The 15,026-nt window shown below is 43.4% G+C and overlaps 1 protein-coding gene across 2 annotated transcripts in view; it reads left to right on the top strand.

Annotated features, from left to right (window-relative positions):
* Nucleotides 1-15,026, top strand: part of TAOK3 (TAO kinase 3) — a 138,428-nt gene that overhangs the window by 57,621 nt on the left and 65,781 nt on the right. For both annotated transcript variants that reach the window (XM_048820876.2, XM_048820877.2), the window contains exons 2-4: nt 5,742-5,847; nt 8,148-8,356; nt 14,325-14,396. In XM_048820876.2, coding sequence (XP_048676833.1) covers nt 8,237-8,356; nt 14,325-14,396 — 192 coding nt within the window. In that variant the 5' untranslated portion in view covers nt 5,742-5,847; nt 8,148-8,236. The remainder of the gene's footprint in view (nt 1-5,741; nt 5,848-8,147; nt 8,357-14,324; nt 14,397-15,026) is intronic.

Raw genomic sequence — 15,026 nt, 5'->3', positions numbered from 1 at the left:
TTGCTGTGTTACTATGACCCATGTGGTTTACTCTCGGAAATCTGTGTCTAGCAGTATTGATTGTGCCTAGCCTAGAATGAGTGTGGTCACTTGAGTTGACTAACTTGAGGGAGTTCTGTAGCATGGCCATACCCTGTATGTGATCATGTTGCCCTCTACAAACCATAGACTAAGAAGACTCGGTTCTATTACTGCTATAGCTAACGGTTGCAACTTGAGCCCCATTTGTAGCCCCTGTTGACTACTGGAACTATAGGTTCTGTCCTGATGCTACAGTAGGCCTGGCTTGACATACGTAACTTGACACAAGTAACTTGCTTCATTTCTTAGTAGGCGTGATGTGGAAGGTGAACGAAAGGTTAAGTTGTCACAACAAGCAGTATGCAGGATCAGCAGGAACATCCTGGTGTTAGTAAACAAGCCTAACTGTCAGATAAAATAGAGGTCAGATTATGCATGAACAGTGCATGGGCAGAGCATGCCCAACAGGGATTGGTTCCTTCAGAATAACCAAGCCAATCCCAAGACATGTGATGCCATGTGTAAATGTATATAAAGGAAGAGGATTTCTTTGTAGCTTTGGATGTGTGGCACGCCCCATACCCACTCTGTGCTTGAGTCTTATCAACTCAGTGTAGTTTTGCTGTATGCCAGATCAAGATACCTGAGTGACGAAATCTGGAGTCGAACTGAGTTCTTGAGAAGCTGAGTGGAAAGAGGTCTCAGAAGCATCCCAACAGCTCCACAAGTAGTTTACCTGACAACCGTGGTGGCTTCTGTATGTAGCAGTGAAGCCTTTATCCAATGCATTTCCCCTTGTTTTCTTTTCTGGGAACGTCCAAGAGAAACCGTGTAAAGTACTGTAACTCCCCGTTTGGGGGTGGGAGGGAGTGATGCGAAGACTCGAGGTCTTAGAACTTTATTTGGTGGAGTTTGAATCTGCAGATTTGGATATGCTTGTGGGAAGTTTCTTTCTTGGGGATCAGAGTAGCAGCCGTGTTAGTCTGTATTCGCAAAATGAAAAGGAGTACTTGTGGCACCTTAGAGACTATTGGTTAGTCTGTAAGGTGCCACAGGTACTCCCTTTCTTTTCTTGGGGATGAGACTCAAACCCCACAAGAAGTTGCTGGCAGCTATGGCACCTTTTAAGCTTATAGGCCAGACGATCACCGCTGAAGGTTCTTCTTACTGGCCACTAATTTTACATATACTAGACTCCTAATAAGGAAATACGTTGCGATCCTGTATGAGAATGTCCTAAATAGTTTTTTAAAAAAAAAAGACGGACTCCATGACTCGTTGAGATGTTCAGTAAATAGTGATAGGTAGAATTTACAGTTCAGGCAGCTCCCAGAAGCTAAGTCTGTTTCTATTTAATTTTTCTTTTATCCATCAGTTTGAAAAACAGAAAGCTTCCAGAGATCCTTTCTCTGTTGTTCTATGGTGTATAACTGCATGTTTCTATCATGGGTCTCAGTGAAAGATTTGGAAATGGAACGGTGCTGCTGATATTTCTTGCAAGCATACAAATAGCTGTTTAAAAAAGTCATATGTACTCACAGTGCCGCTGTGTGTGAAAAGGGAAAACAGCGCCACAGATGCTTTCTAGTGATGCTAGATGATTAAAGAGCTTCCAAAAAGGACCTGCCATAAAGTCCCCAGAATACCCCAACAGTTTGACAATCTTTGTCATCCCCTCTGCCCATCTGGCTTCTGCCACCATCCTGGTACAAGTTAGCACTGGTCGACTCATGTAACAGTTTGTGGTTAGGATGCTTGTGATAGTCCTTAAAGCTGCAGCAGTCCCATGTCACCTGAGAAACCTCTTGCATATTGGAGATCATCAGTGTGATTTTAAATTAGACGGTGTAGGGTAGAGGATATCTTTTTCTCTGGTATTTTTCCTCTCCTTTCCTTTGCTTACAAAGGGCTCAGTTCCACCTCCATCTGAAGTCCGTGGCAAAACTCCTATTGTCCTCAGTGGTAGCATGATCTAGGCCCATAATCTGTCTCATCTCCTCCTTTCTTACCAATGAAAAAGGAATTGTTTAGTGTCTGTCAGCGGTTACTTTCTCCCGAACATTAGTCCCATCTCCCTGCCCTGGGTATTTGAAGATCCTTTTATTTTTAGCAGCACTGCTGTATGTCAGTAGTAGTTAACAAGAGCTGACCAGGCTAAGGCTGAGAGGTTTTCAAAAGTGCCCAGTGAATGAGTGGGTCAGTTTTTGGGTGCCCAACTTGAGAAACTCTGGAAGTTGGCCTGATTTGCAGAATGTGCTGAAAATCTCAAGTCCCTTTTTTTTTCTTTTGAAAGTGTTGGCCAAGTTTGAAGCACTGTCAATGTTTCACTGCTTCACAACATGTGTTTTCTCAGTTTGCTGCTTGGGACTGTAAGAAGACTCTTTTAGGTAGAAATTGTCTCTGGCTGTCCTAATTAAGTAGCTTAACAAAGACAAATATTCAGTCGATCATTATTTGAACTGGTTCAGCTGTCCCTCTTTATGACTCATATCTGCCATAATGCTACAAGAAGTGAGACATCCAACTCAATTTAAAGTTTTCTAAGACTTTTAATCTGTCCTTAAACTAAAACAAACACCTTCGTTTTAAAAGCCTTGACTTTGCCCAGTAGCAACGCAACCTTGTGATTTGTGCCCAATGTTTCTCCTCTGTTTTGTTCCCTATTGGTTGCACCATGTCACTTAGATTAAGGTCTTCCGAGCAAGGATCCTGTGCTATTATACTGAGATGCTAGGTGTGCTTCGGAGCACTATAAAGGAACTCAGCAAAAATGTTCAATTCGGTTGGACATGCAATAGTGATTTGGGCGGTGAGGGGGGAGGCAGACATCTTGCAGTTCGTTTTGCTTTTTTTTTTTTTTTTTTTTTTTTAATTTTTACAGGAAAATACTAAGTGTCAATAAGGTTGTGATGAGTACTCATCAGTTTCCTTGCCTGACTCTGTCTCTCTCCCTGTTAGCAGGAAGATAGCATCACCCAGGCCCTGGCATTAAGAATGGTTCTTGCTTTCAATAGTCTTTCAAAGACAATGTAGTTGAACTGCACAGATTTCTTGGTTAGCGGAAGGGTGCATTTAAGTAGAGAGAGTTGGATAAACTGGTATTTTCCTCAATACGACTTTTCTTTATTGTTCTAAACCCAGATGGATTTCTCACTTGGGTAACGGACAGTAGACCTGTTACACATTCTTGGCACGTACCTGCCGGCTCTCTGTAAATATAGCTCCTTTGGGTGGGGCCAGTCCTCTGCAAAGGAATAATAATTTTATTCATCTGGTTTTTGTCAAGAGTTTATTTTTGAGCCTTCTTTCTTTTTAATGTAGCCTTTCAGGATTTCTTCCTGGAATCTTGCTAGGAAGCGTATTTGGACGAATGTTTCACTGTATTGCCCTCTTGAGGGGGATGGACAAAGGTGTCTTTCTTTGAGATGGTATTGCTGCCATTCTTGGTGCCAGCTGGATGAAAGAGAAGGAATGTCTGTCAAGGGAGTGTCCTCTAACGGTTAACTGCAGGGAATGGGGAGACAAGATTCTTCGCTTCTGTTCTTAGCTCTGCCTGACTCGGGCCAGGTCTGCCCTGGGAAGGCAGTGGTATGTGGGTGTACTAGACTAGCAAAGCACTCCCTATGTGGCTCCATCAGCCTTCCCTAAGCAAAATAAGCTCTACCAGCAAAAGCGCAGTTTTGCCAGTATAACTGTGTCTGCACCAGGGGTTTTGCCAGCACATGTATCTCCATCACAAATTGCACCCCCCGATGGGCAACAACTCTGGCAAAAGTTTGTAGACCTGACTTCGTATTCATCTCTCTGTGCCTCAGTTCCTCCCCTCCCCTGGGGCATAATACTTACCTTACTGATGTGTTGAAAGTGCTTGGAGAGCATCAGGTGGAAATGATATCATTGCAAAGTACTATTGCTCGTTTTTATGGCATCGTAGCTGAAAACTGAGGACAAGAAGGTTTTCGTCTTGATGGCAATGGGTGCTTTGTCCTTGAAACACACGTGGTTCACCCAGGTGGAGTACCCTACAAGAGTTAGGGCTTTCTTCGTCTCCATTTGTCGTACAAAATACTTACCATGTTTATGGAACTAGGCTTCTGTCGGCTGAGCTCATTGCACATGCCAGAGGCTCCTTGCATCCCTCCATTCCCCCCACAAGCTCCCTGTTTGTCCCCTCCCATCTGCTGCTATTTCAGGGATTCCTTGCAACTTCCCCCACCACTATACGTCAGGTGTGTCCCGATGTCCCCCCTTCCTTCCTTGTTCCTCCATGGCAGGGTCCATGTTTTCCCCTTCCCCCACTATTCCTTGTTTCTGTCTGGGAGATAAATTGTTCAGGGTTATCATGGTGCTCAACGCTGTAGGGGAGATGGGTAATAGGCAGGTATCCTTGATGATGGAAGGTGCTAATAGTTGCCACCAACTGGTTCTTTGATCTATAGACAGGTGAGACCTGATTTAAGCTAACAGGTCTGCTAACCCAGCTCCAAAGCTCAGTGGTATTCAGATTTTTTTCACAGAAATCAACAGGGTCCTGCCCATAGATGCCTAGAACAATCTCTAAAATAATGGACTTGATTGGAGGGGTTCACAAGTTACCATATTACATCCAAACAAAGAGAAGCCATTGAGTCAGGGCCTCACCAGCTCGGCCAGCTATGGACAGCTCAAAAAGAGGGGCCTGTCTGGGACCAAACAGATACAAGTGCTGGTTCAGAAATTTGATAGGGATCAAAAACAGGAAATGGAGGGAAAAGACTTGAGGGGGATAGGAATGAGATTAAGGAGTGGGATACAAGACTGAGGTAGTGGTAGCTTTGATAAAGTTGGTGACCTCTCTCTTGCATCCCACATTATGATATATCACAGGTCTGAGGTTTATAGATAGGGCCCTACCAAATTCGTGGTCATGAAAAACGTGTCACGGGCAGTGAAATCTGGTCTTTTGTGTGCTTTTACCCTAGACTATACAGATTTCACAGGGCAGACTAGCGTCTCTCAAACTGGGGGTCCTGACCCAAAAGGGAGTTGTGGGGGGTCACAAGGTGATTTTAGGTGGGGTCACGGTATTGCCACCCTTACTTCTGCGCTGCCTTCAGAGCTGGGTGGCCGAAGAGCAGCGGCAAGTGGCCGAAGAGCAGCGGCTGTTGGCCAGGCAGCACAGAAGTAAGGGTGGCAATACCATACCATGCCATTCTTACTTCCTCGCTGCTGCTGACGACAGCTCTGCCTTCAGAGCGGGGCTCCCGTCCAGCAGCCGCTGCTCTCCAGCTGCCCAGCTCTGTAGGCAGCACTGCTGCTAGCAGCAGTGCAGAAATAAGGGTAGCCGTACCACAACCTCCCCTACAATAGCCTTGCAACCCTCCCCTCCTCACAACTCCGTTTGGGGTCAGGACCCCTACAATTACAGCACCGTGAAATGTCAGATTTAAATAGCTGAAATCATGAAATTTATGATTTTTAAAATCCTCTGACCACAAAATTGACCAAAATGGACCACAAATTTGGTAGGGCCCTACTTATAGAACATGGGGAAAGTCAATTCTCTTCACCTGAAAGGGAAAGAACAGCATTGATAATGGGCATTATTTGTCCTGGGGCACCCCGGCACGGTCCAGTGATAAGAGGAAGTCTACTGGTTAACTTGAATATCTGCATACATAGATATTAGCATATGTACAAAGAATTTATACAGTGTTCCTCTACATGTTTTTTCCTTACAGGAAAAAAGAGTGCACAGAACTTGGGGAGACAACAGGAGAACACACACAAAGATGCTGCTGAAATGCATCTGAGCCATAGATTGTGGTTTGTGCCACAGATAAACAGGTATGATTCAGTTGAGTATATTCTGCATGCTCTTAGTTAACATGTATTTATCTGTCATGCATTACGCTCCATTAGTTAGAAGTCCTGATGCAGAGAGTCTGAATGGCCATGATTGCAGGCTGTGGCATGATTTGTTCACCATCATGGCACCTTGAGATTTCAGACCACCAGTACCTCCAAGCCTACCATTGTTGTGCTGTATAGTTTATTTTATGGCTGCTGTATTTTGACCAGTCCATTCTCAGGTGTCCTACTGCCATTTAGGATCTATTTTCTAACATGAGAGCAACATGGTACATTGTGCGCTTCTGTGCTTATGCACTGATGTCAGAGTTTAGAAATTTGCTCAAAAAGCCAGTGACCAACTGGTAGAAAATTATCTTAACTTGACAAAGCCACAGACAAACGTGGCGACATTTCAGCTTTTGGTTAAAAATAATGGCAATGTAAATTTGAAAATGCAGAACCATTTCCTTCTCAACAGCAAAGTAATCTTTACTGGAGGCTCTGGCTGTTATTCCAGGCCCAGCTTGCATTTTTAAATGTTGCAGATTTCTGAGCATCTTGCTCTTCTAACGGGGAGTTTTCAAAACATCAAACCCCAAATTCTCAGACTAGTTCCCCTCACTTTTGGCAAAACAAGTCAAATACCATAGAGCCATTTATTGTTGTTGTCTGTATTAACTAATATGATGCAAGTAAGAGCATGGTTTGTTGTTGCTCCTCTTCCCCCCCTCCTTGTCTTATTGGTGTGTTTTGGTTGACATTGATGAGCAGTAACCCAAAGTGACCCAGAGAATGGAAATATAAAATGGGCCTGTATTATATTTTCATGGTGTGTTTTTTTTCTTCTACTGGACAACTTGTTATAAATAAGAAACAATCTACTGATTTTATTTTCAGGAATTAAACTTCTTTCTGAATGAACGTCTTATGTCTTCCATTAAGTACAGCGTTTTTGCTGTGTGAGCTGGTACACACACTAAAGAAAGATGAGCTCCAATAAAGACTGAGCTTGTTGGATGACATAAGCCAATATGTTTCAAAGTTCGGGTCGCGACCCAGTACCAGGTCACGGCATGTCAGGCACTGGGTCGCTCTGGTCAGCACCGCCAACTGGGACGTTAAAAGTCCTTAGCTGGGCAGCACCGCTGACAGACAGGCTAGTACCGACCTGTTTCAACACCGTGCTGTGTCCTCGAAGCAGCCAGCAGCGGGCCCGGTTTCTAGGCAGGGGGGCCACGGGGTTCCGTGCGCTGCCCCGAGCACCAGCTCTACGGAGCTGGGGGTGAGAGCCGGGCGGAGCCGCTTGCGTGCCTCCGCGTTGGAGCCACTGCTGGCCACTTCAGGCACAGCGCGGTCCGTGGTGCCAGGACAGGCAGGAAGCCTGCCTCTGCACCCCGGCTGTGCTGCTGACTGGGAGCCGCTGAAGGTAGGTCCGTGCCCCAATCCCCTGCCCCAGCCCTGAGCTACCCAGCCCGGAACCCCTTCCTGCACCCAAACCCCTCATCTCTGGCCCCACCCCAGAGCCTGCACCCCCTGCCCCAGCCCTGAGCTCCCCCCAAACCTGGAGCCTCTCCTGCATCCCAAACCTTTCATCCCCACCCCCACCACAGAGCTCTGACCCCCTCCTGCACCCCAACCTCCTTCCCCTAGCCCAGAGCCCCAAAGCCCTCATCCCCAGCTCTGTTGGGTTGCGGGCATCAACAATTTTCTTCAACCTGGTCCCCAGAAAAAAAGTTTGAAAACCACTGACAGGCTGTAGGGTTGGATTTTCAAAAACACCTTTGTGACTTAGGAGCTATTGAAAGCCAATGGGACTAGTGCATTTAGGCACTTCCTGAAAATCCCATCAGTTCAAATTATCCTCTGTAAATTAAATAGAGCAGGCCACCAATTGGCAAGTGGAAAGAGAGTGATATCCAAACAAGAGAGACTTATAAAAGGATGGATAACAAAATGTGTTTCTTTAAAAACTGGCACATCAGGGGATCTGCATTGAGACTGTTTGTATAAACTTCTATCACGTAATGTTTCACGTAATCCCGAAACAACTTCCCTCTTCTAATGGACATTAGTATAGCCTCAAACTGCAGTACTCAGTTCGGTATCCAGTAAATGGCTATTACGCACAGAATGCCTAGTTATCTATACTCCTCTATTTGACTAATAGTACTTGAAGGAAACAATGGGTAAGCCTTGTTGTTTTGAAGTTATTTCCTCTAATTTCACTGTAGAAAGTCTGAACAAAAACATGCATAAAAGTATCTGGTAAATGATGAACGTTGTTGTTCTCCCAGGTGCTGTGTTATCTGCAAACTACTTTGTCAATGAGGGAAGAAACTGATTGGGAATTTAAAGCGCGAACTAGGTCATAATACTGTTCAACATGCGCAAAGGGATGCCGAAGGACCCAGAGATAGCTGACCTATTCTACAAAGATGATCCTGAGGAAATATTTGTGGGTTTACATGAAATTGGACATGGAAGTTTTGGAGCAGTTTACTTTGTAAGTAGATTTGTTCACCCACATTTCTCCAAAGAAACACTTGTCAGTAATAGTAAAACATGGGACTTTTAGAAGTGACTCTGATACAAAGTTATGAGGACCTTACATACACTAGCTTCTTATCAGTACACCTGTGAGATGAATGTATGACAGAGACATCTCTTAATCCACCTCTGAAGTGCAGCTGTCTCTGGGCGAAGCCCAACCTCACTGCATCAATGCAAGGCATTTAAGACACAGCTGCTCGCGGTGAGATGGGAATGCTGTATCTGGTTGAAGATGGACAAATTTAGCCAGGCAGAACATAATCCAGCAAGCTAATTTTTATCAGAAACACCAGGTTTTAACATCATTGTTATTGTGAAAAGTATAATGGGTTCTTTTAATGAACATAAGTGGCTTGAATTTGTTTTCTGTCTTATTTGCTCTGTGTTTCTAAATTGTCTGCAAATTCATGGATCCCAGGAATTGATGAATTCAACAGACAACTGAAGCTAAAAGCCATTTTCAGTAATAAATTGGTCCAATGGTTGCTGGCCTAGAATCTTCACTGAGTCAGTAGCAAAAACAAAGAGAACGTGGAGTCCTCTGTGCCATTTCTCTACCGCTTCTAACATTAGAGATATTGAGATGCTCATATCACTGAGAGCATTTGAAAGTGTCATCCTGCTTCCCTTCCTACCGCAGCACTTTTAACCATAGCAGAATCTGTATGAAACGGTATTCGTGGGTGATGTTAAATATCCACATTAACTGATTAAATATCATGGCAGTAATAGTTTAGAGAAGCAATTTTAAAAAAAAAGCAACTGAAGTTGAATCACTGTGTGGTGGTGCCCATGATAAATTAAGTTCAGCATCCTTGTGGGAGGAATCGTACCCAAACTTGGCACTGTAACGCTGAATTTCAAAAAGCAAGAATTAAAAAAAATAAGGAAGATAGTGAAATTAAACACAAAAATTAAGCTCTGCCCTTTGATTTAAGCCTGGGAGCTTATAACAGATTCCTGGTAAATATGCGTCGCCCCAACAAAAAAGGCAAGCAAAACCTGGTTCAGTGGTGCCTCATTCAGGGATGCTTCAGCTGAACTACGTTTTCATTAGAAAGGAACAGAAGTGAAGGCATTCAGAAGTGATGGGTGACTTTGGATGCCACGCTTGAAACACATTAAGTGGACCCAGTTTTCAGAAAGTGCCGAGCATCTGATCTCTGAAAATTAGTCCTCTTTAAGATGTCTCAAGTTGGGCCTTCAAAATCATTCATCAGTTTTGAAAACCTTGACCACAACCTCGAATAGATGAAAAGTAAAGTTGGAAGAGCAAGTAGCCAAAGATGTAAAGTCAAATAAAAAGGAAATTATTAAGGTCTATGGAAGCTTGTGAGGGAAGTAGTAGGTCTGCTAAGCCACCAGCACAGACCAAAGGGAGCAGCCTGAATAGTCTTTGCATTGCATTAGTCTTCATCCCAGGCTATGCTGGGGAAATACTCATTCTTTTCTGGTAATATGGAACTGACTGAGGTGTTGCAACAAGTAAAATAGCAGCAAGTCACCTGGATTACATGGGATTCACCCAAAAGTTCTGAAGATCTTAAGGATCTGATACTGGCCACTGTCAGAGGCAGGGTACTGGACTAGATGAACCAATGGTCTGTTTGGGTATGGCACTACCTATGTACCTAGTGCTTGAAACTAGAATGTACAAAAACAGTAGAAAATATACTGAGTAGGGAATAATCCTGCATTGGCAGAGAGAGACTCTAACAGGTGTTCTCCAGCTTGAACTTCTGTGATTCTACGGACCCACAACATGGGTTCACCTTTGGAAATGCCCTTCTGGAACCCCACTTGCATACAGTTTTATTCTTGCAAATTGTTTCCCTTCCATTCAGTTCTCAAAAAATCTCCCCAAAGATTTGTCATCTTTGCCTGTCACTCTTCATATTAGAATCATAGAAGGACAATGGTTTGCCTTTCTCTTATTGGCCCAGTTTTTCTCCCCTATATAGTCCTGTTAGCAACTTTTTGCTGTTTTGTCCATTGAAACAACTTGGGGTGACATCTCAATGCATGGAAGTGTACATATATAACTGAGAATTAATGTAGGATGATAAATGTGACAGCTTGGCGGGAAATAGCTACAGAGATCTGTGTCTTCATTTTGGATGCACTTTCTTACAGCTGTAGAGTATGACTAGTTCTGTGGTGGTGCTTTTGTTGAGCTTTCTAGCCGTCATTATCTGTACGGCAAAATTACTGAGCAGTGCTCTGTTTTTAAGGATAATTGTCTAGTGCAGTGTGTGTGTTTAGGCGCAATTGATTGGCTAGTTTGCTGCATTTGTTCTGTTTGATCTTTTTATCTGAGTTGGTACAGACACCACTGTATTCAGCAAAGGCATTGATCTCTTCCTTTTTATGATAATGATAGCATCTGAATTTCATAGCCCTACTATGGGCACTAAACTTCAACAGAATACTTGGGAAAGTAGGAATTTTGTTACTTCATTCTGCTGTGCTAGCTACTTTTCACTATTATCAGTATTTTTCCTAGTGGACTGAACAAAGGCTAAAATATTTCTGGCCTCATTTTGTCACCAGGTTTCGGGGTTTATGCACCTTCACCAAGCAATTTCATACTTTCAGTCAGAGATCATTTTCCTCAATAACATTAGGCTAGTTAAACACTGAACCATGAAAACAAAGTGGTGGATGGTATTTGACAAAGCAAATGAGGGGGTATTAAAAGCTGTGTTCCATTGTGATTTGCCAGTGTCTTCACAAATGATCTGCTAAAGGCAGCCCAAAATGTTTCAACATGTAGGTATTTCTGTCATTTACACTTGAAAACTCTAGCTTATTTCAGTCTGAAGGATTCCAAAGCACTTTAAATGCAACAATTTCCCTCTGCTATGATGGAATATGGCCATTGTTTAACACGGAACAGCAATACTTTGCAACAAGTCAGGGCAGGAAACCCATATCCAATAATGGGGGTGGTAGAAAGAATTAATTTGAAATTTTTCCAGAATGACAGTGCTAACTCCAATGAAGCAAAATGTGCTTGAGATCTTTAATGGTGAATTAGGATCTCAAGTGGTCAGGGCTACAGCTTTTCATCTTATCCAAAAGCTGTTTCTTCTGGCTTTCCTTAATTCACCAATGAGGGCTTCATGCTTCTGACGGCAGAACACAATTTTACCTATTCCATTGTGCCAGACATTAGTCTAAATCCATTAACTCTCTTCAGTAATTCTCTTGGTATTTATGTTGACCCAGTGTAGCACTATTTTCCCTTGAAGACACTGTCTGCATTACAAAACATCTTGGGGGATTAATATATTTGTGAAAGGACATTACTTGTCCACACAAGTGAAACACCAAGTTTGTTATGCCTCCCTTTTAACTTATTGCAAATTCTGAGCTTTCAGCTGTTGCCAATCTTGTTCTTCAAATTTCCAGTGGTTACAGAGATAACAGCATTTAATCATGTTTCAGACTAAATTGTTCACTTTTTGTGTTTGACACTCTTGGAGAGCTCAAGGTGGCTTGTTGCCAATCCAGGCAAATAGATCACTTATTCTGGAGCCATGAGTTTTCAAGCTTCAGTCAACTCTTCTTTTGTTATGCAAGCTAAAGAAAAGTACAATTTTCATAAACTCAATGGCTTTGATAATACAAATATTTAATACGCAGTTAGCTCACAATACATGGTCTAATGTCTAGCTTGTTCCCTTGAAATAACATTAAACATTTAACCTACGCTTTCAAAAGGCAGGAAACTTGTGCTACTTTTGAAGTGTTCTCCTGAGCCTTCCCTGTGCTGCCTAGGTACAATATTGTAGCACACGTATAAAAATCACCCAAGATTCAGCATCACCTCTCATTATTTAGGGGTCCAATCCTGCAATGTATATTGATCATCCCTGTCTCAAGCTGAACTCCCTGGGTGCTGAGGGCACTTGACAACTTGCAGGATCAGGCTTTTAATGAGGCCTGGCAAGGAGGGAGAATTGAAGGGTGTTGGACCTGAAAATCGTTGCCAGCTTTGGTTTGGATGCACAAGCCAGCAAATGACACTGTCACTCTGATCAGCTCTCCAAGAACAGGATTCTTGGAAATAGCAATACCTGCCTCATGAGAACCAATCCTATAGCACAAAGGGACGGTGACAAGGAACATCCATGCACCCTCAGGCTCATAGCAAACCCGATGACCTCTGTGTGTTGGGGTTGGGTATCAAATGTTGTAAGACTTGTCTGAAGGCTTACACTTCGCATGAAGTAGGGGACATTTAGGGGCCTAACAGGGTCTGTTTAAAATCTGATTGTCCTGGGGGGATTTTTTGGTGTCTTTAAACAAAGCCCCTGTGCTGTTTTGAAATAGTCATTTGTGCTTGAACTGATACAGATGGTTCAGCTTCATAATATGGCGCCTGTTAGCGGTCAAGAAAACAAGTGCACATAGGCTGTCTAAATTGGGTGACCCCATCCGGTAAGTGAAGTAGATTACTCCCTCTACTTCAAAACCGTTCCTGAAACTTTATTATTTCTTGGTTACTATGCGGTAAAAGACAGGTTTCAGAGTAACAGCCGTGTTAGTCTGTATTCGCATAAAGAAAAGGAGTACTTGTGGCACCTTAGAGACTAACCAATTTATTTGAGCATAAGCTTTCGTGAGCAGCTCATGAAAGCTTATGCTCAAATAAATTGGTTAGTCTCTAAGGTGCCACAAGTACTCCTTTTCTTTATGCGGTAAAACTGCCCCATAATATTATATCTGTGATGAGTCTATTCCTTACTAACAGTGCAATGTCTTGGGCTGCAGGTTAGTCTTTCAAGGAAAGTCACGAGAGCTCCATTGCTTGAATCTTTTAAAACTAAACTAAGTGTTGAAGACTATAGGGCAGGGCATGATCCTTCACTGGCCAAGGGGGCGGGGTGTAACAACCTAATACAGCTTTCATCTCCAACTGCTGCGATTCTGGAACCAAATCTAGGGGATCTTTTGGTGCCAAGCCCTTTACATTTAAAAAAAGCTTTACGTTGGTACTAAAATACCCCGTCTCCCCCGCCCCCACCCCAAAGCATTAGGGTCATGTGCAGTACTGCTAATACATAATACAAATGAAGCATAATAAAATCTCCCTCAACGTTTAAAACAAAGCCAGTGAAGGGGACTGGAAACAGTGGGAGGGAGGAAAGGGGAATACGTATTGGGCCAACGTTGATCTCTCTTGATTGTCAGGCCTTCCAGGAAAAAAACAGAGTTCTCTTGGAAACTGGGGATAGAGGGATTGAGATGGGTGCCAGAAGTTCCATACCCATATATCAACCACTGCAAAGGCACACTTGCCTGCTGGCCTTGTCTAGACCAGTGAAGTTCTCCAGAAGGTGGCCTTTGGGATCAGCTACCCTTCAGGAGAAGGCTTTCATATTGTCAAACAGCTACCAGATCTGCAATTTGCTGGGGTTGGGGGATGTCCCAAGGAGTCCAGGGAGAATAAAATATTAGGTCAATCCAATAGGAGAGCCGTTACTCATTCTCTTTGTGTTAGCTGGGGTCTGGTGGCTACTGGGCAGAGCCGTTGTCAGCTGGGCCAGCATGCATCGTGCTTTGCCAAGTTGCTCTGCGGTTCCCAGAGGCCTGATCCTGATGCTGCTAGAGTCAGTAGCAAAGCTCTCACTAGACACAGAGTCGGGTCCCAGGTTTGCACGGTAGTAGAGCTGTTGCTGATACCCAGAAGCAGGCAGGGAGATAGCTTGAAATTAGACAAATGGATGAGCCCATATGGCAGCTGGGGTCCAAATGGTGGTATCCTAAATTAGAGTCCAAAGGAAAGGAGTCTCCTAAGCATGTGAGCTTGCCAGTACGTGGGTTAAGAAGGGAAAGCCTGGATTCAGCCGAAGACGCATCTGACTCCATAGGAAAAAATTCTGATTTAATTTCTTTCTCTCTTTCCCCTGCTCCAGGCCACACATTCCCACACTAATGAAGTGGTGGCGGTTAAGAAAATGTCCTACAGTGGGAAGCAAACGAACGAGGTAAGATAGATCGAGCTAGTTTTTCACGTGAACTCTGTGCGCAGCAGCCATATAAACCTGTACAGAGAGGTTAGCTGGGGATTTCCTTTGGCCTTAGCAAACCAGATTCTTTAGTGCATGTAATAGTCACTCACTTCCATAGGAAAGGAAAATGAGTCCGTGTGAAGTCTGATGAATGGTAGATTTTAAAGGTTTTAAACACTTCAGTTGTTGCTTTCTTGGATGATCTTCTCTTGTAAAGCTTGCTACTTCAGTAGACGTTATCTAGCTGGATTAATGGGTGGACTTGCAGTAGAGAGCAGGCTTCTGTGCTATTAATAAGGAAGAGGCAGTTTCAGATGTTTTTCCTACTCTGCTGTGTTGGTCTCCAGCATGTGTGTTACCTGTTACCTCTGACATTTCAAATGTCAGTATGCCTTTTATTACATTACAGAAGGAATCAAAACCTAATAAAGTTACAGCAGACTTCTCACACCACAAGCCTTCGTGGCAGCTTTCAGTTACTGCTGTCTGGTTTTGGAAGCACTGGTTTCGTAATAAATCTGAGAAAACTTAGCACTTCAAATATAGCCTGTAGAACAGTAGCGGTTTTTTTGCAGATAAAATAACTCTCACAATAGTATGGTGGGA

Source organism: Caretta caretta, chromosome 15 (assembly GCF_965140235.1).
Source record: "Caretta caretta isolate rCarCar2 chromosome 15, rCarCar1.hap1, whole genome shotgun sequence".
Classification (NCBI taxonomy): Eukaryota; Metazoa; Chordata; order Testudines; family Cheloniidae; genus Caretta; species Caretta caretta.
Note: the sequence above shows the minus strand (reverse complement) of the source record. Positions and strands in the feature narration are given on the sequence as shown.